This window comes from Schistocerca gregaria, chromosome 4 (genome assembly GCF_023897955.1).
Source record: "Schistocerca gregaria isolate iqSchGreg1 chromosome 4, iqSchGreg1.2, whole genome shotgun sequence".
Taxonomy (NCBI): Eukaryota; Metazoa; Arthropoda; class Insecta; order Orthoptera; family Acrididae; genus Schistocerca; species Schistocerca gregaria.
In genome coordinates, this window is record NC_064923.1 from 533,020,459 (window position 1) to 533,045,137 (window position 24,679).

General features: G+C 41.2%; 1 protein-coding gene across 3 annotated transcripts in view; it reads right to left on the reverse strand.

Annotated features, from left to right (window-relative positions):
- Positions 1-23,652, reverse strand: part of LOC126267676 (nephrin-like) — a 468,973-nt gene extending 445,321 nt beyond the window's left edge. Inside the window, exon 1 of one of the 3 annotated variants that reach the window (XM_049972976.1) lies at positions 22,926-23,652. In XM_049972976.1, coding sequence (XP_049828933.1) covers positions 22,926-23,049 — 124 coding nt within the window. In that variant the 5' untranslated portion in view covers positions 23,050-23,652. The remainder of the gene's footprint in view (positions 1-22,925) is intronic. The other 2 variants (XM_049972977.1, XM_049972978.1) reach the window with 2 other exon arrangements.
- Positions 23,653-24,679: the final 1,027 nt, after the last annotated feature.

The following is a 24,679-nucleotide window of genomic DNA, read 5'->3' on the forward strand; positions in this document are numbered from 1 at the left end:
ATAGTATCTGACACGTAATTATCGATTGCAGAGATTTTACTACTTGCCTGCGAGATCTGCCACGGCGTCATGTGGCGTGGGCAGCGCGCACAGGCTTCAGGAGAGCAGACACGGGCCGGTTCGTTGCAATCGGTGATCGCACGGGCATGTGAGATGGTGGAATTTTGCTGGCAGATCGATCAGACATTATGCAACTCCTTGTGTGATGAAATATGTTAGCCGTTCTGCTACGGAACTAGTGTTGACTAGGGCAGTGTAGTCTTCACAGCCCGTGTTCCCCTGCCAGCTTTCGTGTCTATGCTCGTGCGCTGCGCGGAAGTAACTAACCTATTCTGCCGAGTTAGCTCTGATGTGTCATCCAGCTGCTCTGTACCAGTTTCAGCCAGAAGATAGATGCGGCACCGGAGAGGCTAATCTTCTGTTTTGAGTTCAACACAGCTTTATGATGGGCGGAGAACAAAGTTTCTAGAGTCATGTAAGCTATACTTCGTGGCTCGAGTATTCATGGCGAGCATCTGACATTGCACTCTTCTAGAACTAAACGTGCTGTGTTTGCCCGTTGCAAGAACATTTTAGCGGCGTCTCTTGTGGTGGTTTTCCTTTTTTTTTTCTTAATAACAGCATACTGTGTTAACTTCAGTGAGATTAATTTTGTTTAAATGTTTTCGTCCCGTAATAGGTATTTTGTTAAATGTCTGTCTTCCTTTTTAATATCTAGTTCATAAAACAGATTCTTACTACTTAGACCAGCTTGAAGAATTTCGTGGTCTTGCGTTCGCTGGTTTCTACTGCACGGTTGGTCCTATAAAGGTTTAAACAATGTTGCTGCTATCATTCTTGTACCACTTTAGTTAAATCTTTTCAAATTATATTTAAGACCTCTCTCCAGGGTTTTATCTTTAAATTATTTCTTTTTAAGGGCTTTGTTCTGGATGTGTCATTTATAACGGCTTCTTTTGGCAATATGTGCGTATGGGGTCTGGTTGCGGCCTTTGGTCTGAAATCAAGCTGGGTCAGAATGTAATTCTGTCGTGTGCTTAAATGCGGCTTCATCATTACTTGTGATCTAGCATTTGTAATAAACTGTGAATTCGTTAAACTTAAGGCTATTGGTTTATGGTAATAGTGCTCGTGCTTTTGCACGTAAATGATCCTTCTCCTGTATTGACAACTTGATAAAATTCCTATTAACGGTGAGACTTTTGTTAGTTTATTTTCCTTTGGTTCTCAGAGAGAGTAGTTGTTCAAATACAAATTTCTCTTTAAAAGGAATGTCCTACTGACATGTGTTAATCTCCTTTTTATGTCCCCCGTCTTTAGAATCATCGTATGTTGTTTTGCTTCCAAAGTAAAAGCATTAAATTCGTCTACTTAATGGTTCCTAATTTTGATGGCAAGGTAATAGATGATTTCATTTTTGCTACTCCTCGTTACTTTCGCCTATTTTCCTCCATACGCTATACTCAATAAGTTGATCATTCCACACAACACGTCCTCCAATTTTTATTCACTTTCATTGAGAGTAGCTGCGTCTCCAGCGAGTCTTATCAGTGTTATTCCTTCACCTTGAATTCTGATCTACATTTTCTTTACTTTCCATTATCGCATCTTCTCTGCATGGATTGAATGTCTGGGGTGAAAGACTGCGTCGCTAATTTACATTCCTTTTTAATCAAAGCATTTCGTATGTGGTTTGCCTTTCTTATTGTTCCCTCTGGCCTTTTGAACATACTGCATAATAATTCTGTTCCCCACGGCTTCTAGTTTTCTCAGAATATCGAGCATCTTTCATTATTTTAGACTATTGACGATTCTTTCAGATCTAAATATCCTATGAGTCGGTGTTGATTCTTATTGTCTTTCTTCATTTATCAGTTGAAACACCGCAACTTCTTCTCTGGTGTACTTACCTGCCCGAAAACCAAACTGATCCTCATCTAATAGAGTCCCAATTTGATATTTAATTCTTGTGTATATTATTCTTTTCAGTAACTTGGTTTCATGAGCCCTCAGGCTGATTGTACGATAGGTCTCGCTCTTATCTGCCACTGATATCCTGTCGGAAGTGTGCCTGATATTTCTCCAAAAATCGAATGGTATGTTTCCCGACTCATCAACTTCAATAGTTGCATCGGTGAGGGAATGTTATAAAGGGTGGTCCATTGATCGTTACCGGGCCGAATATCTCACGAAATAAGCGTCAAACGAAGAAACTACAAAGAACAAAACTTGTCTAGCTTGAAGGTGAAAACCAGATGGTGCTAAGGTTGGCCCTCTAGATGGCGCTTCCATAGGTCAAACGGATATCAATTGCTTTTTTAAAAATAGGAACACTTTTTTGCTACGTATTCGTGTAGTACGTAAAGAAATATGAATATTCCTGTCCGACCACATTTTTTTGCTTTGTGATACGTGGAGCTGTAATAGTCACAAACATATGGCTCACAATTTTAGACGAACAGTTTGTAACAGGTAGGTTTTTTAGAATTAAAATACGGAACGTAGGTACGTTTCAACATTTTATTTCGGTTGTTCCAATGTGATTCATGTACTTTTGTGAACTTATCATTTCTGAGAACACATGCTGTTACAGCGTGATTACCTGTAAATACCGCATTAATGTAATAAATACTCAAAATTATGTCCGTTAACCTCAATGCATTTGGCAATACATGTAACAACATTTCTCTCAACAACGAGTGGTTCTCCTTCCATAATGTTCGCACATGCATCGACAATGCACTGACGCATATTGTCAGGCGTTATGGGTGGATCACGATAGCAAATATCCTTCAACATTCCCCACAGAAATCCAGGGACGTCAGATCAGGTGAACGTGCGGGCCATGGTATGGTGCTTCAACGACCAATCCACCTGTCATGCTATATGCTATTCAATACCGCTTCAACCGCACGTGAGCTATGTGCTGAACATCCATCATATTGGAAGTACATCGCCATTCTGTCATGCAGTAAAACATCTTGTAATGACATCGGTAGAACATTACGTAGGAAATCAGCGTACATTGCACCATTTAGATTGCCATCGATAAAATGGGGGCAAATTATCCTTCCTCCCATAATGCCGCACCATACATTAACCCGCCAAGGTCAATGATGTTCATTTGTCGCAACCTTCGTGGATTTTCCGTTGCCCAATTGTGCATACTATGCCGGTTTCCGTTACCGCTGTTGGTGAATGAGGCTTCGTTGCTAAATAGTTCGTGTCCAAAAAATGTGTCATCGTCCCATAATTTCACATGTGCACAGTGGCAGAACTGTACAAGACGTTCAGAGTCGTCGCCATGCAATTACTGGTGCATAGAAATATGGTACGGGTGTAATCGATGTTGATGTAGCATTCTCAACACCGACGTTTTTGGGATTCCCGTTTCTCGCTCTGTTTGTCTGCAACTGAGGTGCGGATTAGCCGCGACAGCAGCTGAAACACCTACTAGAGCATCATCACTTGTTGCAGGTCGTGGCTGTCGTTTCACATGTGGCTGAACACTTCCTGTTTCCTTAAATAACGTAACTATCCGGCGAACGGTCCGGACACTTGGATAATGTCGTCCAGGATAGCGAGCAGCTTACATAGCACACACCCATTTGGCATTTTGATCACAACAGCCATACATCAACACGATATCGACCTTTTCCGCAATTGATAAACGATCAATTTTAACACGGATAATGTATCACGAAGCAAATACCGTCTGCACTGGCGGAATGTTACGTGATACCACGTACTTATAAGTTTGTGACTGTTACAGCGCGATCCATCACAAAGCGAAAAAAGTGGTCCAACTAAAAAATTCTTATTTCATTACGTACTTCACGAATATGTCATAAAAATGGGGGTACCTCTACAAAAAAAAAGAAAACGCTGTAGAATTCCGTTTGACCAATGGCAGCTACATCTAGCGGGCCAACCATAGCGCCATCTGGTTTCCCCCTTCGAGCAAGACGAGTTTTGTTCTTTGTAGCTTTTCCGTTTGATGTTTATTTCGTGAGATATTTGGCCCGGTCTCTATCAATGTACCACCATGTATATCACTTCTGTCTTAAATGGTAGGAACACTGAACACTGAATCACCTATTTCAACTCCCATTCCTTCTTAACTCGCGTCATCAGGCAAATCGTCCGATCACCTGGGTCAAGTCCCATTTCCTCTTAACTCACGCCGTCAGACAAATCATCGCCCTCGTGGAGGTCTCCAACGTACTGATGCCACACATCCACTCTGTCCTCTGTGCTTAACAGTGGAATTTCCTAATCATATTGTTGAAACCATTGCTTTTCATCTCACTAAAAGTAGTTTTGACTTTCAGCATACAGAAATGTCAAAGATATGCTTGCATCTTTCCCGCAGTCGTGTCGTTTAGGTTTCCATATACCTCCTGTTGTCCAACGTATAGTTCCGTATTCATGAAGTTCCCTAAACACATTTGTACTTCCTTCTTTTATCGATTACATGACATATTTCATGTATTGTCCAAGGTTTCGTTGCCGTTACCTTTCTTTTACCTATATTTATATATTCGCTTATACCAGCTGACTTTTATTTCCTCCATGATTATTAATTCATCATCTCCTGGTAGAAACTAATATACTCTTTCATTATGTTGATGTACTTCCTCATTCTCTACATATTGTTCTTATGATATCGACATTTATACTTGAACTTCGTTGTTGGCTTGAGTTTGCTGTAGACCTTAATAGAAAACTGACGGAGTTACTCCACTCTCTGCCATACATTTTTGTTCATAAAGATTTATTTTTCCGTTATACAGATATCTACTATTGTCGATATTATCATATATTTATCTGAGCAGATTTTCTTGTTTTCTTCTCGTTTCAGTTCACTGACATCACTACATCTAGATTGAGCGACTGCGCTTCCCTTTTCAGATTTTCTAGCTTCACTACAGCGTTTAAACCTCCACCATTTGAAGCTGCGACTCGTGGTGCGTTACTCTTTCAACAATGTTATCTCTTGATTAGTTGTTGACTGTGCCGTTCTGCAGATCCGAATGGGGGACTAATACGAAATCTTTTGTCAATGAAGGGCTCTTCAAGGTGTTTTCTCATTTACGTGACACATATCCTGAGATGCACGTTGAGTGTTTGTATTTAAGTCGTTTTCATTTTCTTCTGCATCCTCATGCCACTGATCAATGCTGATTCGTCCGCTTTATAGGAGCTGTCCGCTCCTCCACCCTCCTCTACAATGCCGGTAGCAGAAAGTTGGTGACTCACTGTTCCTCTACTCCGGCAGTGTTGGGCTGCCATTGTTTACTATTTTCTTCAAAATTTCAGCAGTGACAAATGTCACTGGGTATTATCGTTATTCAACTGACTTGTGAATCTGAAAACAGACTCGGAAGAAATAAGCAAAGCTTCAGCGACTGACCTAGGCTTGAGATTGCGGACGATGCAAGCAAACAACTTACCATCCGAAAAATCTAATGAGGCCACACGACAGAGAAAATTGCAGAAGTAACCGCTTTTAAATGGGCGTAATAATGTGTACGGAGTTTGTAAAAATATTTAAACACGTTTCGTCCAATTTGAATCAAGAACACACAAGATCCTACAAATACATAAAGTCCTACACGAGGATAAATCGTGTCGCCTGCACGAATTAACTGGACGGAAAATCGTGCCGCTTGAATGTAGAAAGACTTGAAATTTGCTAATATTATCCGAAAGCAGCACAAAAGGAAAATGTTTGACATATAGAAACAAGAAAAAAACAGAATGTGCGTAGAACCCTTAAATAGTCGTCCATCACCTATGAAAGTCTTACAGGAGAACAGAAGAAAAGAGAGAGGCAACACAATGTCTGTTTACACAAGAAGCATAAGTTCACAGACTGTAGTATAGCCATGTGCTATAGAAGCGTAATATTATTCGACTTGCAAACAAACGCAAGTATTCTCCGTGTAAGAGATATGACAGTTCTTCACCAAGATACAGTGCGACACGGGAGTGAATCTGATCGAACTCACAAATGCAGTGCCTGGCGCACCTACGCATTATTTCACCAATCTTCTAACTCGTTTTATGCGGCCCTCCACGAATTCCTCTCCCGTGCTAACTTCTTCATCTCCAAGTAGCATTTGCAACCTACGTCCTCAACTATTCGCGGGATGTATTTCAATCTCTGTCTTCCTCTACAGCTTTTGCCTCTACAATTCCCTCTAGTACTGCGGAAGTCATTCCCCCATGGCTTAACAGGTGTCCTATCATCCGGTCCTTTCTCCTTATGTTTTCCACTGCGCATAACCTCCTCATTCCTTTATCTTATCAGACCTGGTAATTTTCAACATTTGTCTCTACCACCACATCTCAAATGCTTCGATTTTCCGGTTTTCCAACAGCCCAGGCTTCACTACCATAGTGTGGCTGGTCCCAGCGGAGGTTCGAGTCCTCCCTCGGGCATGGGTGTGTGTGTTTGTCGTTAGGATTATTTAGATTAAGTAGTGTGTAAGCTTAGGGACACACATTTGAACTTTTTTTTTCACTGCCATACAATGCTGTACACTATACGTACGTCCCCAGAAATTTCTTCCTCAAATTAAGGCCGATATTTGATATTAGTAGACCTCTCTTGACCAGGATTGGCGTTTTTGACATTACTAGTCTGCTTTTGATGTCTTCCTTGCTCCGTCCGTCACTGGTTGCAGAATTCCTTAACTTCATTTACTTCGCGACCATCAATCGTGATGTTAAGTTTCTCGCTGTTCTCATTTCTACTACTTCTCATTACTTCGTCTTTCTTCGATTTACTCTCAGTCCATACTGTTTACTCATTAGACTACTCATACCGATCAGCAGATCATGTAATTCTTCAATTTCATTCAGGATAGCAATGTCATCAGCGATACATATCATTGATATCGTTTCACCTTGAATTTCAATTCCACTCTTGAACATTTCTCTTATTTCCATGATTGCTTCCTCGACGTACACATTGAACAGTAGGGGCGAAAGGCTACAGCCTTGTCTTACACCCTTCTTAATACGAGCACTTCGTTCTTGATCGTCCACTCTTATTATTCCCTCTTGGTTGTTGTACATATTGTATATGACCCGTCTCTCCCTAAAGCTTACCCTATTTTTCGCAGAATTTCGAACATCTTACAGCATTTGACATTGTCGAACACTTTTTCCAGGTCAATAAATTATATGAACGTGTCTTGATTTTCCTTTAGTCTTGCTTCCATTATTAACAGCAACGCCAGAATTGTCTCTCTCGTGCCGTTACATTTCCTAAAGCCGAACCGATCGTCATGTAGGGCATCCTCAATTTTATTTTCCATTCTTCTGTATATTATTCTTGTAAGTAACTTAGATGCATGAGCTGTTAAGCTGATTGTGCGATAATTCTCACACTTGTCAACTCTTTCCGTCTTTGGCATTGTGTGGATAACGTTTTTCCGAAAGTCAGATGGTATGTCGCTAGACGCATACATTCTTCACACCAACATGAATAATCGTTTTGTTGCCACTTCCTCCAATCATTTAAGAAACTCTGATCGAATGTTATCGATCTCTTCTGCCTTATTTGATCATAAGTCCTCCAAAGCTCTTTTAAATTCAGATTCTACACCGACTCCTGTGACTTCTTGTATCACATCAGACACGTCTTCCACCTCATAGACACTTCAATGTATTCCTTCTACCTACTCGCTCTCTTCTCTGCATTTAACAGTGGAATTCCCGATGAACTCTTAATGTTATCACCCTCGCTTTTAATATGATTGAAGGTTGTTTTGACTTTCCTGTATGATGAGTCTGTCCTTCCGATAATCATTTCTTTTTCGATGTCTTCACATTTCTCCTGCAGCAATTTCTTCTTAGCTTCCCTGCACATCCTATTTATTTCATTCTTCAGCGGCATGTAATTCAGAATTCCCCAGTTACCTATGCACATTCTTGTACGTTCTTATTTCATCGATCACCTGAAGTATTTCTTCTGTTCCCCATGCTGTCTTCGTAGTTACCTTCTTTTTACCTATGTTTTTCTTCCGAACTTATGTGATTGCTGTTTTTAGAAATGTCCCTTCCTTTTCAACTGTACTACCTACTGCCCTATTCCTTATTGCTGTATCTATAGCCGTAGAGAACTTAGATCGTATCTCGTCATTCCTTATTGCATCCTTATCTGTCTTCGTAACTACTATATTCTGATGTGAGCCTATGTCTGCTCCTGGGTATGCTTTACAATCCAGTATCTCATTTCGGAATCTCTGTCTGACCAAGTTGTAATCTAACTGAAATCTTCCCGTTTCACCCGGCCTTTTCCCAGTATACCTCCTCCTCTTGAGAATCTTGAACAGAGTATTCGCTATTACTAGCTGTAACTTGTTACAGAACTCAATCATCATTTTTCCTCTCTCATTTCTGGCCTCAAACTCAAGTTCTCCCGTAACCTTTTCCTCTGCTCCTTCCCCTACAACTGCATTCCAGTCTCCAGTGACTATTAGATTTTCTAGTCCCTTTACATACAGAATTACCCATTCAGTACCGTCGTACACTTTCTCTATCTCCTGATCTTCAGCTTGCAGCGTTGGCATGTATACCTGAACTATCGTTGTCGGTGTTGGTTTGCTGTCGTTTCTGGTAAGAACAATTCTGTCACTATTCACAGTAACAGACCCTCTACCCACCTTTCTATTCATAACGAATCCTACTCCCGCCACATCATTTTCTGCAGCTTTGAGTATTACGCTATACTTATCTGACCAGAAATCCTTTTCCTTCAACTTCTCTTTACTGGCCCCTACTATATCTGGACAGAGCCTTCGCATTTCCCTTTTCAGATTTTCTAGTTTCCCTACGACGTTTATGCTCCTGACGTTAAATGGTCCGACTCGTAGAAGATTGTCCTTCGGTTGACTATTAGATCTTTTCCTCATCGTAACCTCCCCCTTGGCAGCCCCCTCGCGGAGATTGGGATGGAGGACTATTTCGGAATCTTTTGCCGATGGAAAGATCATCATGACACTTCTCCAATTACAGGTCACATGCAAAGGACTGGAGAAATACGCACATAATATCGTACAGGTACTATCGATAATTTTGAAATACACCCCAACAACGTCCGGGCACCAAACAGGAACCCTAGGCACCAATCAAGGTACAGAAGACACAGATCGCGAGCAAAAGTTATTACGCATCCAAATCGGAAAAACTATAATCAGTAAACAATTAAAATACAGTAGTGCAAAAGACGACATTCTTCACATTCAAAATGAAAAGCGATTATCCCTATGATGTCAATCTGGGGTATTCACAGTAACGCTGTATAAGGAAGGTCTACAGACACATGCGTTCGCCGGCCGCAGTAGCCGAGCGGTTCCAGGCGCTACAGTCTAGAATCGCGCGACCACTACGGTCGCAGGTTCGAATCCTGCCTCGGGCATGGATGTGTGTTATGTCTTTAGGTTAGTTAGGTTTAAGTCCCATAGTGCTCAGAACCATTTGAACCATTGTTTGAACACATGCGTTCGGTCGTGGAGTTGCCTTCAACGTTATGGCAACACAAACAATCAACTTACCACATCATATGGAATGGGAATTATTACACCGTTCCGAGAACCATAATGCACTAGATTCGCCTAGCACAAACAATAAACAATTATGATTTACCCACACGTACCTTCCACAGCGCCAAAAGGAATCAGAATTGTCGAGGGATGATTGATCCACTTAACTGACTGACGGACGGTACTTCTGGTATCAATAACTGATCAGATATTCCCAGCTCCACTCTCGAATAGCCCGTGGGAAGAATGATTCCCGGTTAGCCTCCGCATTATCTGTAATTGGCTCTGAGCACTATGGGACTTAACGTTTGAGGTCATCAGTCCCCTAGAACTTAGAACTAGTTAAACCTAACTAATCTAAGACTTCACACACATACATACCCGAGACATGATTAGAAACTGCAACCGCAGCGGTCGCGCGGTTCCAGACTGAAGTGCATAGAATCGCTTGGCCACCACGGCCGGCTTAACTGTAATTCCTTGTCTTTTGTCGTCGTGGTCATTTCGCGAGACGTATGTGGGAGAGGCTAAAGTGCTGTCTGGTTCTTCTTTATCTTCTTCTGCCTCGAAATTTCAGTACTAAATCTCCTGCAGATGGACAGTTTGGTAAAATCTCTGTAAAACTCTCGCACCGACTAAACAATCCCGTAATGAAAAACGTGTCTTTTCTTTCCATGTTATCTATCCCTTCTGTCAGTCACACCTGGTGAGGAACCGAGACTAATAAATAAATCACAAGAATTTACCGAACAAGTGGCTTGTAAGCTATTTCCTTCGTGCATGAGTTACATTTCCGTAAGATTCTTCCTATGATTCTATGTCTGGCATCTGCTTCTCTAGTTGTTTATTTTCTGTGGTTATTTCACTTGAGGCCGCTAGGATAATTACTCCAAGATATTCACAGGGCCATGTTACCAGGTCGACTTCCTGTAACATCTGCCTATCAGAAACCACATGAGAATATATCATGTCTCGTAGTACGCACACTGAGGCAGAAAAACAGACACCCACACAATACATTACGGAAATACCTTGTATCACCTGATAATGGCTTCAGTTCGGTCAAGAAACCACACGGTGTCCTATTTGCAGTGGAAACCTCTGGTAGATGATAAGACGCTGTACCTTTACCAAATAGCGCGAATGTTTATTGCCAAGTTTCCCCTTCTGGTTCAAGTACTCTTAGATACTTTCTGTGGGAATAAGATAGGATGATTTGAGGGGCGGTGGTCTGCATCAAACCGAGAACGTATAAGTGCAGCTGTGTTACCACTGCTATTCTACTCCTGGAAGACTGGAGTGTCCCCAGCGTAATCATCTACATCTACGTTACTACTCTGCTATTCACAATAAAGGGCCTGGCAGAGCGCCTGGCATCAGGGAAATGTAGAAGAAAGAGCTACGCTTGACCACCTATAGTAATTATCGTAGTTCACGGCCCAGAATTTATTTTTTTAACTTGCTAGTGGAGGCTTGCCCCCTCCCAACGGGCGTTTAGGTAGGACACCAAAAATTTTAAAAAAGGAAATTTTTCGAAAATGTTTCATTCTGTAGCTCAGATTTTTCTGAAGAGTTTGGCATGTAAAGCATATATGTTCGAGGACATATAAGATATGTTACTGGGTTTAAGTGAGCCAAAGTGCAGTACCACACGTCTTTCACAGCATTCTTCAATCGCATGTCACTGTATTTCTCTCTGTGGAATTCAAACGTGCGTGTTTTGTAATGAAAGCTTATATTGAGTACAGCGGAAATTAAAGCGTCCTATGGTGCCTCTCCCGCTCGCTATCGGCCTGTTTCTTATTCAACCCACCTTAAAAACCTCACAATTAATACTGGACACAGCAATTTGTGACCGGGTGAATAAGAAATCTTAAAAAAATTTGCACTCTATATTGCCTGTCAGCTAATAACTCTCTTTCGTGTGACATAAAATAACTAATAAAGACAAGAGACAAGCAGTACAATACACATTTCTTCAATCCTTAGTTCCCAGAATTTTTTTCTCTCTAATCATGCTACAGTTTTACACGGAGTGATTTACTTTCTGCTACAGAATCTATTACCTCATAATGTTCATCACACGTTTTGCTAAATGAAACATCGAAATGTTGTCCAATACCGAAGAAGCTGTTAACACGAATAGTACCCAAGACTGCTGTGTTTTCTCGATTTCATTACGACTGTTTTGTCACTGTCAGCTAGATAAAACGAATTAGGTCTTTCCAATCTTGCAGCAACTTCAATACGCGTCACTAAATATTACGACAGAATATCATTTACGAAGTATCAATATCAAAAGCCTATTAGACCTACTATAATCAAAGAATTGATGTTAGGAAATAGCTTCGCATATCATTCATATACTCCGGCTTCACAATCATGAGATCAGAAAGAAGTAGTATGAAACTTTTATATAAATTTTGATTCGTCATATTCTTCCGTATACACTCTGTGATCAAAAGCATCCGGACACCCCAAAAACATATTAGGTGTATTGTTCTGCGACCTACTGCAGGTACTCCATATCAGCGATCTCAGTTGACATTAGACATCTTGAGAGAGCAGAATGGGGCACTGCGAGGAACTCACGGACTTCGAACGTGGTCAGGTGGCTGGGTGTCACTTGCGTCATACGGCTGTAACCGAGGTTTTCACCCTCCTAAACATCCCTAGGTCCACCGTTTCCGATGTGATGGTGGAGTGGGAACGTGAAAGGATACGTACAGAAAAAAACGTATTGGGACCTCGTCTGTTGACTGACGAAGACAGCTGACAGTGGAAGAGGATCGTAATGTGTAATAGGCACGTATCTATGCATACCATCATACTGGAATTCCAAACTGCATCAGGATCCACTGCAAGTACTATGACATTTAGGAGAGACGTGAGAGAACTTGAATTTCATGGTCTAGTGGCTCTCATAAGCCACAAATCATGCCAGAAATGCCAAACAACGCCTCGTTTGGTGTAAGGAGCGTAAAAATTGGACGATTGAACATTGGAAAAACGTTGTGTACAATGACGAATGACGGTACACAATGTTGCGATCCGATGGCTGAGTGTGGGTTTGGGGAATGCCCGGTGAACGTCATCTACCTGCGTATGTATTACCAACCGTAAAATTCGGAGGCGGTGGTGTTCTTGTGTGGTTGTGGTTTTCATGGAAGGTGGGTGGCATCCCTTGTCGTTTTGCGTGGCACTGTCACAGCATAGGCCTACATTTAAGTTTTAAGCTCCTTCTTGCTCGCCACAGTTGAAGAGCTATTCGAGGACGACGATTTCATCGTTTAACACGATCGAGCACCTTTTCATAATGCACGACCTGTGGCGGAGAGGTTACACGACAATAAAATCCCTATAAAGGACCGGTCTGCACAAAGTCCTGAACTGAATCATATAGAACACTTTTGGGGTGTTTTCGAAGGCCAACTTCATACTATGCCTCACCGACTGACATCGATACCTCTCCTCAATACAGCACTACGTGAAGAATGGCCTACCATTCTCCAAGAAACCTTCCAGAACCAGATTGAACATCTGCCTGCGAGAGTGGAAGCTGTCATCAGAGCTAAGGGTGGGCCAACTCCATACTGAATTCCAGCAATACCGATGGAGGACGCCACGAACTTGTAAGTCATTTTCAGTCAGATGTCCGGACACTTTTCATCACGTAGTGCAATTTGTGGTCTCCCCGTTTCTTCTCCTTCCTTGTTGTAACAAACAATCTTGTCATCACCAATTCTGTAACTATTCTTGCCATTGTCGTCACTCATTCTCCAGTTAACTCCGCTGACTCTGCCAGAATCACCGGTTCACTTACCCTGTGTTTGTTCTCCGGTTAGGTATTATTACGTGTTCGTACAACGCGTTGTCCGAGCTATTCCGAGAACACATCTTAAAGTGGCTGCTAACCAGGGAGTGTGCAACTGGTCCTTAGTAATTCAGGGCTCCGGCCAAAGTTTTCTGTCAAAACTTCATTTCCTTGGATACACTGTGAAGATAATACCTCGTTTCTTTTTTTTTAAACTGTTGTTCCTGTTGGTTGTTTATCTCCAGTATGGTGGTCTCTGTCTATGGACTTCGCTAATAATTATAACAACGCTGCTCAGTGACACATCCAATCAACCACAAGAACAAACAGTGATTGGCATTCACCCGTTCGCGTTTATACTTCTCCGCTCTTATATCAACGCCTCCTTTTGTCTGCAGGAAAGTTTTTTTTATTTCTAGATGGGACAGGGATTCACCTAGCAGAGACATCGCACATACTTGCAGAAATCAGCTTAGAATGTATTCAAAAATGTTCAAAAACCCACTGGAATTTATTTCAAAATTATATAAATATTGATAGACCAAACTTCCTTGAATGGTGGGTGGTTTGTGAAACAAGGATTTTTTTATTCAAGAATACGAATTTGGTGCCACCTGAAATTGCCACCCTGAAGCGATACCACTGGTTTGCCGGTTTGACACCTACCCCCCCCCCCCTCCACCCCGCCACATCGCTCAATCCTGGCCTGCTAGTTCATGTTCATGGTATCGTGAATAAGTGGACCCAACTCATCGTAAAAATAAATCACCAAGGCTTCAATGAACCACTTATAACCCAAACTGTATTCTCCACACGTATCACTGTTTAGTCAACGCGCTTAACGCCTGGTATCATTCTAAAAGATGCAAAATCCGGTATAAACGACACTACACGGCTCCGGACAGCTCCTGTTCACTGACTGTGTTTAGTGACCAGTCGAAAATGATGGGGAGCAGTGATCAATGACCACATGAGAAGTGACAGACTCTAAATGTCTATTGTTCCATGGCATTGTGTTCCCTTCACAATATTCGGTCGAAACCTGGAAAAAAAAAATGGACCTGCATTCACTTACAGCACAAATTCCAGTCTAGTTTGAAATCGATTGTCAGTGAGAAGACGTGATACCCGCCTCTGGTCACTGTCTATTTGTAGGTTTTACGCCGGCTGCACTTCAGACGAGCCACTTGGCTGTGAATAAAACACCGTCCCTTGTGGACACGTTGGGCAGTCTACGTTGATGCACCAGCAGAGTGGTCAATTTGAGTGATGGTGTGGTCATGGGCGAGTCCGGATACGCTCAATTTTGCGATCTACATCTATGTATTGCAAACCACCGTCAAGTGCATACCAGAAGGCAACAGTTATCAGGGTTTCTTCTGGTTCCCTTCACGTGTGGAACGCAGGAAGAATGATTGTTTGAATGTCTTTGTGAGTACTATAATTATTTTAATCATCTTCTCACGACCCTCATTGGAGCTACACGTAAGAGGTTGTAGCGAGTTCCTAGACATCATTTAAAGCTGGTTATTGACTTTTTGTTAATAGACTTTCACAGAATAATTGGTGTTTATCTTCAAGAGCTTTTGCAGTTCAGTTCCTCCAGTATCTCTGCGATACTCTCCCACGCTTGAACAAACCAGTGACCATTGGTGCTGCCCTTCTCTGTATACATTCAATATCCCCTGTTAGCCCTATATGGTACGGGTCGCACACAGTTGAGCAGTATTCTAGAATTGGTCTCATGTGTGATTTGTAAGAAATGTCCTTCATAGACCGACTGCACTTTACGATTGTTCTACGAATACGCCGAAGTCTAGCACCTGCTGAATCCACGCCTAAATCTATGTGATCATTCCTATTCATATCCCTACAAATTGTTATATCCACGCATTTGTGAGCAGGCTGGTTCCAAAAGTGACTCACTGATATTAGAGTCACAGGATACTACGGATTTTTCGTTTTGTCAATCCCACAATTTTATAATTCTGAACATTTTAAGCACGTTGACAATCACTGTACCACTTAAAACGCTTATCGAGAACTAACTGAATATTTATACAGCTTCTTTCAGAGACAACTATATCATCTACAAAATGTTTGAGCTTACTATTAATATTATCTACAAAGTCATTAATATATAACATGAACAGCAAGTGTCCCAATACACTTCCCTGGGGCGAACCCATTTCATACTGCGCACATGCACACCACTCACAGCCATCACTTGCATCAGCGTTGGAGGGTACGTGACTGCCTGGAACCAGTCTGCATAGTGTACAGCGCTACAAAGTGGCCAGGATTTCTTTTTCTGATGTATGTGAGCTCAGTTAGTTAAAGAATTTGGTCTTAGAAGATAGTATAGAGCAACCAGGGCGTGAAAAGCTACAGTGAGAAGCACAATATCAAAAAATTATATGGAATGGTTTATCAAACACTGGAAATTCAGAACCATGTCATGTCTGAATGTAAATGCCACAGATGAAATCTGCGTTCGCAATGGCGTCATTTGTAAATAATTTTTGCAGTGATGTGCCAATTGCGCAATAATACATGAAGCCAGACTGAATACTGGGAACCATTAGGGCCTACAGCTCTCCGTAATGGATCTTGAAATTTTCGGACATGTGCGTGCTCCTGACATCTGTTGACATTAGGATGTACCAGTTTTTCTACAGAGTCGTATCCCCGTTCAATGCGAATTCACTGCTTCGCCTCCTAGAATAAGGAGGTACAGCAAAACCTGTTTTATTCAATAATGGATTATTAAAATTCTTATGTCATCATTTCAGCTTATTTCATCAGTCAAGTTAGACGTTTCTCTTTGCGATCTGCAAAATGACATTCTTGTTAAAAAAATTTAAATTATGGGAGTATATCTGAAAACAGTTTCGATTAAGGAAACTCGAGAATCTTTTGGGGTCATGTATCCGAATAGAGGTCTACCCAAAAGGAGAGCAATACTGAGTCTCCATAAAAATTGGCAGACCTTCGGATCTGTGCCAAATATAAAACAACGAAGAATTCCTTGAGTTCACACACCAGAACTTATTCCAGATATTCGCCAAGTAATTATTCACAGCCCAAAGAAGTCTGCATGAAAACTGGCCCAACAGGCTCATGTAAATACGAATTGTTGCCAGTGGATATTGATAAGTCTTAATCTCAAGTAATATCGTGAGACCGCTGTAGAGCAGTTGCGGGAGGATGAAGTGTGTGGATTACTGCAAGTCACTTGTGAATAATATAAACGATGATTTGTGAGATCCTTTCTATTACATCATGAGTGATGAAGCATATTTTAATATTTCACAGGCCACTAGGTACTTGGCAACGGAGAACCCCAACCTTGTGTTGGAACAACCACCCCCAGATGAAAACATCGGCGTGTGACGTGGTGAAAAACGAACACATGTAATTGGAGCGATGTTTATTGACCCTATCCTCAACAAGCTTGCATAAACGAAAATTTTCGACACATTTTGTCTCGACATCAAGCTACTGAGTAATGATAACAAGGACTAGGTAATGTTGGAAAAGGTCACAATTCTGTGCTGGTGCATTTAACATCTGTTCTTTACGTTCTGATTCTAGTTTTACATGAATTACAAACTTCATAGCTATTAAAAAACGCTATGTTACTAGTCGATACATCGATATTTTTTGAATGAACAAAAAGAATGAAAATAATCCTAAATACTAGTTAATATGTCATAAGAGAAAGTGGGTACCTTATTGTTCATAGGAAGTATAGAATGTTGAGACATTGTTAAAAAACAAGTCATAGCTATGAGACTGGTAGTTTGTCTACAAATTTGATTTTTTTCATCATCTGCTATTCGCGGAACCCTTTGTCTGTGTTTCGGTCACCTATGGTTCTCAGAGCCTCATTTTGTTTGTTCCGCTCATCAGAATAAAAATCGCAACATTATGATAAAAGCACAGCAGCATACATTACAGCGTACACTACCTGCGAAAACACATTAAAGCTAAGTTTAATTAAGTATTTTGTCATTTAACTCAATGTTGCCTTCATTTCATACACAGTAAATGGAAGTATGCAATCTGTGACTGAAAAATAAATTTCGAGGTAGTTGGAAACGACAGTTAAATTCGTCACGGACGATTACTTGAGTGTACAATACTCTTTTTATCTTTTCAAAAACATGGTTTGTGAAGCGTAACATTAACCGACATGCGATGAGTTAACTGCTGTGGACTATATGTGTGTCTCAAGCAGTCGTCGTGTGGATGACAAGATCTTCGCTGACACGTTGAAAGTTTGGGTTTTGGAAAAGAAATAGGAAAAGTGAGGCAGTCTTATCAGGTAAGATAGTTTACGTTTAGAAAGCATTTAACACAGATTAATAATTATTGAGCACATTCTAGACCACTCGGCTAATTCCGCTGGGTGACAACAATAATTCCCTCATGACAAAAACTTCGGTGATTAGTTGAACAGAAAATGGGCGTACGCATTTAAAGTTTTTCAGTGTTGGCTGCACTTGGCTTGAAACGTCTACTGGCTAGCCGTTGCAGAAGTGCTTTGTAACATAAAAAATAAATGTTTACTGTTGCTCAACTATTCTTTCATGGTATTCAGTTAAGAATTGCTTTTTGCTAGGATTTAATGTAATAGCGTGTTAACGTATACACTCTTCTCTGACATTTGCATTTTTCCAAAATTGCGATCAGTTAACAAACGAGAGCGGCGGGCCAGAACATTTGAAATCGCTCATCGCCTTTGAAGAATGTTCTGTAAGAGAAACGGAATAAAGTAAACCAAAGTCGAAGAGAAGGGAGACAAGGCAAACATTATCTTCTAGGAAACAAACATTTCGTTCGGCAGGTAGGAAATTGCTAAAAGCTCCTCAGAAACTGAATCCGCAAAATAATGTGTTGTACAATGGTGTGTATATGATTTTGATGATGTAGTGAACCTAAAGGATAGTGACTCGAGTACTGCGGACTATGAAGGAGTACGACGTCATCTCTGTGACAAATAAATGCTCAAGAATTTCACATTTATACTCTTGTCCGTCTCCTGCGTTCTATTGTCATAGTTTTTACTTGTTGCTCAGTATACATCCCCGAAGTTAAAAACTCTCTACTGAGGTATTAAAAAAGAGTTTTTAAAAAATAAAGGAAGTAAACAGAGAAAGTTATAAGCAAACCTGACAATCATAAAGGAAAGAGCACCAGTGTCGGTAATGTTGACAACACAATGGTGGTGCCCATGTAAAGAGTACGGAAAATAATTAGCGTACTATTTGGTGACTGGTATTAGCTGACAGTCGCGTGCTTAACAGCAGAGCTTAGACGTAGTAGTTTACAGTGCGAAGGACGCAGGAAGGAACTGCCAGATTCGAGGAAGATAACTAATTTTATTTCAGTACATTTAACTCCATTCATATAAAAAAAACGTTATGAAAAATGTAAGCTACAGTACTATACCGACACCGTTCGCCCTCGCTACTATTCCCACATGTTCCATGAGAGAACTTCTGGTTCCAGCGCTCAAAATTCATAGGTGCTAACATCAGAAACAAGGTTTGTGTCAGTTGGAGACATATTCAAATAGTCTACAGTTAAACGCTACTGCTTTTCTTTCGAAGAATAGGAATTCGAGGTTAGAAAGCTGGTGACGCGCCGGATTTACGCATGGTCCCTGTAGTCCGCTCCGTCCCTCCCCGCCCCCCCCCCCCTCTCTCGCTCTCTCTCTCTCTCTCTCTCTCTCTCTCTCTCTCTCTGACACACACACACACACACACACACACACACACACACACACACACAAATATACGCATTTCTGTTTGTTTCTACGATGAAGTCGGTTGGGGGACCATTCTAGATATAGCTGTGGAGTTAACGTTCAAATAATTCGCATAAAGGTTTACATCTTTTTGGTTGTCCCTCGTCTTCGTTGCCAGTGTTATTTACTTTCCTCTTTTAAACCGCTTTCTGTGTAACTCTATGGGTGGCTTGTAGAGGTAAGTTATGCACAAAATATGAAACGAGCGATTCAACGGAAAAAGGAAGATGACGTTGAACCTAAAAGATTTGGTGAATAGTTTTCTAAATATGAAATTGCTAATCTGTTTCACCCGATTAGTAGTAGTAGTATTAAAATCCAAGATAAAACTTTTAGACGATTTAGTGGGAACGTTGATAGCAGTGAAATGCTTGCTGACAGTGGAATAGAGTTTGAAGCGCAAATGAGACATTCCTTGGTGTTAATGCTGGAGAGGCCTTGGAAGTGGTATTTGTTTTAGGGTTGCAGAAATTTTAGGGCATGATAGACGGTTAGAAAATTAAAAACGTTGAAAGTCGATAGGAAACTGGAAGTGGACGGCAAAAATTCTCTGGTCTCGTCGTGAACCCGCCCTTCGATAGTATATGATTTTCACTTTCATGACCTTTTCGATAATAAATAGACCCTCCGAGTGATGGATGACTTCAGTACCACTATATATATTCACATATTTCACACCACGATGCATCGAATGGCACCACACGTGGTCATCACAACATATTCCCATTATGAACGCGATGGCTCGATGGAACAGGATCACGATGCCATTCAAATTACTTTTATCCTTGCTGCAGAAACAAGAGACGTGAGCTCATCGAGTACAGCCCGCACATTGATTAGGGAACGTTGTAAGTTCTCCACTGGATAGGAGCGTATCAGTGGCTACAGGAATACGTGCAATGTGATGCAGATCATGAATACGTTAGAGTGCAACTTGACTTGGAAAAGATCAATAATCAATTATCATCCATTGACAGCTTCGGTTTGTGGATTATGTAGTATCGAAATGGATGCCTAACGCAAGCAGCCCCTCATTCCACTTTGCATGGATCGGTGTGTGAAAAAGTTTGTAGTTGTGGTTCTAGTCCAAAGACAAGTCTTACGCGGATCATAACGCTAGTCTATCTTGTGCTACATCTCAATCCCTGCATAGGTACTGCAACCTATATTTTCACAGCGCCCCTCACCCTTCCAACCAACCTCCTCTCCATTGTCAACGATGCATCAGCATGTGTCCTATCAACCTGCAATTTCTTTCATTCAGGCTGTACCAAAATCTTCTTTTCTCTCCGATTCTATCCAAACTCTCTCATTAGGTACTCTATCTGTTACTCTATCTTCATTATTCCTTCAGCACACTTTTACAGTATCAGATTGCACTAGTTTATATTAACTTGTTATTTGTAGTGTTCATCGCCCATGTTTAACTTTCATGTAAGAAAAAGGGTCTTATTCCTATGGCCTGTTTGCATGTTATATCATCTTTAATTCTGACATCGTCAATTACTTTGGTGCAGAAATAGAAAAGCTCGTCTGTTCCGTTTGGTGTCTCTTTTCCTACTCTATTTCCCTCTCTATCACCTTATTAATTCGATTACACTCCATCACCTGTGATTTATATTTGTTGATGTTCCTCTTAAGGAAGGTTCGGGTAAGAGTACCAGTCACAGAGAAAATGTTGGTATCTATTCAATCTTTTATTGGAATGTAATACTGTAACAATATATCATTTAAGCTTCTACTTAATAATCATTGTAGGAATAAATGTATTGGTCTTAAAACAGTGACAGTAAGAACGATAGTAAAAAGGTGTTACCTCTTCTCCGCCAAATAAAAATTGCTATTTCAGGAGGTGTTACGTCTTATCGTCAAATGAAAATTGCAATTTCAGTAGCAAATACTTCCATTAAATATAAACAGATTGTGAGGGAAGACCATTCCAAGTGAATTCCGGCTGGATGTGACCACTTGTTATTGGGATATTCACTCACAATAGTAGACATTCACATTTTATGCGTACACTATTAATCCGTGCATTCTTTAAAGAAAATCGTTAACATAATAAAGTTTTTGAGGGTCGCCAGGAATATTCATAATCTACGACTAATCACAGAACTAGCTGGTAACACATACTATTAAGAACACAAAATATCGTAAATATTTCCTCTGTTTTGAAACATCCACAACAAAACTAGAATAGATACACTTGTTCAGGCACCTTATTATGGTTTACGGAAATAAACCTAATGTTATAAAGTTTACTTAAAGCAAATAGTGTCTGCGAAGCGATATATTTTCAGTAGTCAGATACAAGTAATTGCACATTTAAAGAGATCTCTTTCGTTTTTACTTAGTTTCCTGTTTACGGAATGATTGTTAGAATTGGATACATATCAAGTATAATTATTGGCGTGTCACGCACTGTCAACCAAGATACGACTGACGCAACATATTACATATATTATGTACCCAAGTAAACGAAATTTCAGAGATTTTATCCAGTTTGTAACAAAGAAGACCTTGATGAATAATTGTTATCATCTCATTTTAAGTTTGAGCAGCTCATGACGTGGAAGGCAGAATACGTAGCAAATAGGCAGTCAGTTCTGATTTTGCAGATAATAACTATGCCAGACCTACTACGTGAAATTCTTCCGTGTTTCATGAAACGATCTCCATTGAATGAACTGTTTTCGTAAAGCGCAGGAGAAAACACTGAACAAAAGAGGAACAAACATCAGTATTTTCTCTGGATACATGTTACGGTCGTCTCGGTCTCTGACACTTCGAGACGCTCACAACAGAGTACGACAGTACTTAATTTTTTTTAAATGATCATAACACAAATAACATAGCTCCCCATATGAATACAAAACTGAAGTCTGATGTAATTTTTCCGCAGATGTATTTATCTCGAAGACCAGTGACCTTTTGATAGTTACTGAAAGCTCAATAAACCACGTGACATGCTATGTTCAAGTGCATGAATGTAACCTCTATAATTGCCACTCAAACTGTAAATTAAATGTTCACGCCTGTATGCGACAATATAGACGCCGAAATGCCTTCTTTTACCTTTAAATTTCAGGCACAAGGGAAGACATCACTTTGCGTCAAACATTCTGTAAGTGACTGATGCGTCTCTTACGTGTTGTACACAGGGCAGGAAGAAAGATAGCCGTCACAGTTCATTTCCTCGTCCGGCTCACACGTTAGCGATCTGACACACGTAAACGACGCAAAATATGCTTCTGCAGATTAACAGTTTTAATCTCGCTGTGACTTCTACCTAATAATTCTTCGCATCCACAGTAAATTCGTTTAAATGGTTGAAAAATACCATGGCATGAATATAAACGAAAATTTTGCTACGCTGTTGAAATCATTTCTAATTACCTCCTCCAATACTTCTGCGATATGAATAAGTACATAAATATTTGATGTCGTAGAATCAGAAATGAGATGAATGATCGTCTGCATAATCGTACGCCACAGAGAAATAGTCCAGTTGAAAGTAAACAGATGCTTTCAATCTCCTTAGTACCCTGATGACAATCTTTATTATTAATATGTATTCACTAATGATGAACTCGTATCAGTGTTTACACGCGATAACTGTATTGTAGGTCATTGAAAGTGGGAAATTTGAAACATCATAGTTTACGAGGCTGTTGCAACTGCCGAAGCTCGAGAGTAAAATTATATGACATATTCATTTAGAAGTACAAATAACACAATAACATACCTGTTTCGTCGTCTAATATCTTTGAAGTGATACCGTTGGCAAGGATCACCAAAAGGACGTAAATTATTCTGTTGCAGAGACAACAGCAGTTCAGGAGAGAAGTATACTTCTTCCGTGGTCTCATTGTGATTTCATCCGTTCCACGCAAAATTTAGACGTAATTAATTAACAGATAAATCAGCACGTCGATCATTACGATTTAATTTCAATCAAGATCACTTGAAAACTTATGCTCCCTAATAAGACAGTTTTTGACTTTACGACGCTTTTGGTTAACTGTAGGTGTGATAGTGTTGGTGTTATGAAAGCCGAATGGTACTGGTTTCCTTCTCACGCGATCTTTGCGGTCCATCGGAGCAGCGCTTTACGCGATCGTTCCCGAATAATTCATGAGCGGAGACTACGCAGTTTGCTATCGATTCGCAGAACGCGGCGCAGGTTTTGTATGAGAGAGGGAACGGTATACATTTTAATTAAAAGTCTTGTTACACTAAGCTGGTGCACCCCGCGGCATCCCCCACGAGCTTAAGGGCGCTTCGACGACGAGAAGCCTTATAGCAAAAGCACCGAGGCTGTCTCAGGACAACAGCAACGTGCGCCGACCGCGGGCACGGCACGGAAGTGACGCCGCACAGCGAGGTAGTCTAGTCGCCAGGGGCTCGGCGGCGGCCTGTGGAGTTCTGCTGCACGAGCGACCGGCACCTAGCGCAGCTGCTGGGCCGACTGCGACACGCCGGCCGAGGGCGGAGCCGCCCCCACCGTACCATCCCGAATCTTGCCGGAAACTGCCGAACGACCGTCGCGAGGAACTGCTCCCCAAACCATGCAAGCGCGGTCCGCGCGCTCTCGCCGCTCGTTTTAATGTGGCGCAGTTAACAACGCGCGTCCTCCCTCCAGCAGCTATAATTAGTCGCTGCTCGTTCCGCAAGTCTGAAAGCTTTCCGGGTCACGCGTGACGACATGAGGCTGAAAACCAAGACAGGAGGGTGGCAGGATGTCGCCAAGTACCGGAACTGACAGCTGCGAGAGAGACTTCCCGTAAATTAGAAATTTTCCACCTACCGATTGTGGACCGAGGCTGCTGATATACTGCTGCGGGTAGTTATAAAATTTTAGTTGGATTGTAGTAGTTGTGTCGATTCACTACAGACACCCCGTGCTCAGCATTTCAAGCAGAATTTCGGCTCTTCGTTGTAGATAAATATTAGTTCATCTTTGTCAAAACAGAGAACCCAGTGCGGTGCACTTGTCAAGAGAGCGCAGTTACACGTTGCAGTCACAGTAATATGACCGCTGTCATTGAACGTCAACGTGCAATAACCACTCATAGATAGCCGTTGGCAGCACAACCAGTGGAGGTTCAAAAATGGTTCAAATGGCTCTGAGCATTGTGGGACTTAACATCTGAGGTCATCAGTTCCCTAGAACTTAGAACTACTTAAACCTAACTAACCTAAGGACGAAACACACATCCATGCCGGAGGCAGGAATTGAACGTGCGACCGTAACGGTCGCGCGTTTCCAGACTGAAGCGCCTAGAACCCCTCGGCTACTCGGTGGGCACCAATGAAGGACACGCGGTAAAAAGTGATGTCGTGATCTCAGACAATTTAAAAATTTAAATAACACTCAGATCAAAAAGAGAATTATCTAAAAATGGCATAAGTGCCTTGCCTTACAGGAGTACATGACAAATACGATAGCTAACACGATATTTGGAGAAGATGACGGCATTTTAAATTGGAGGCCAGCCA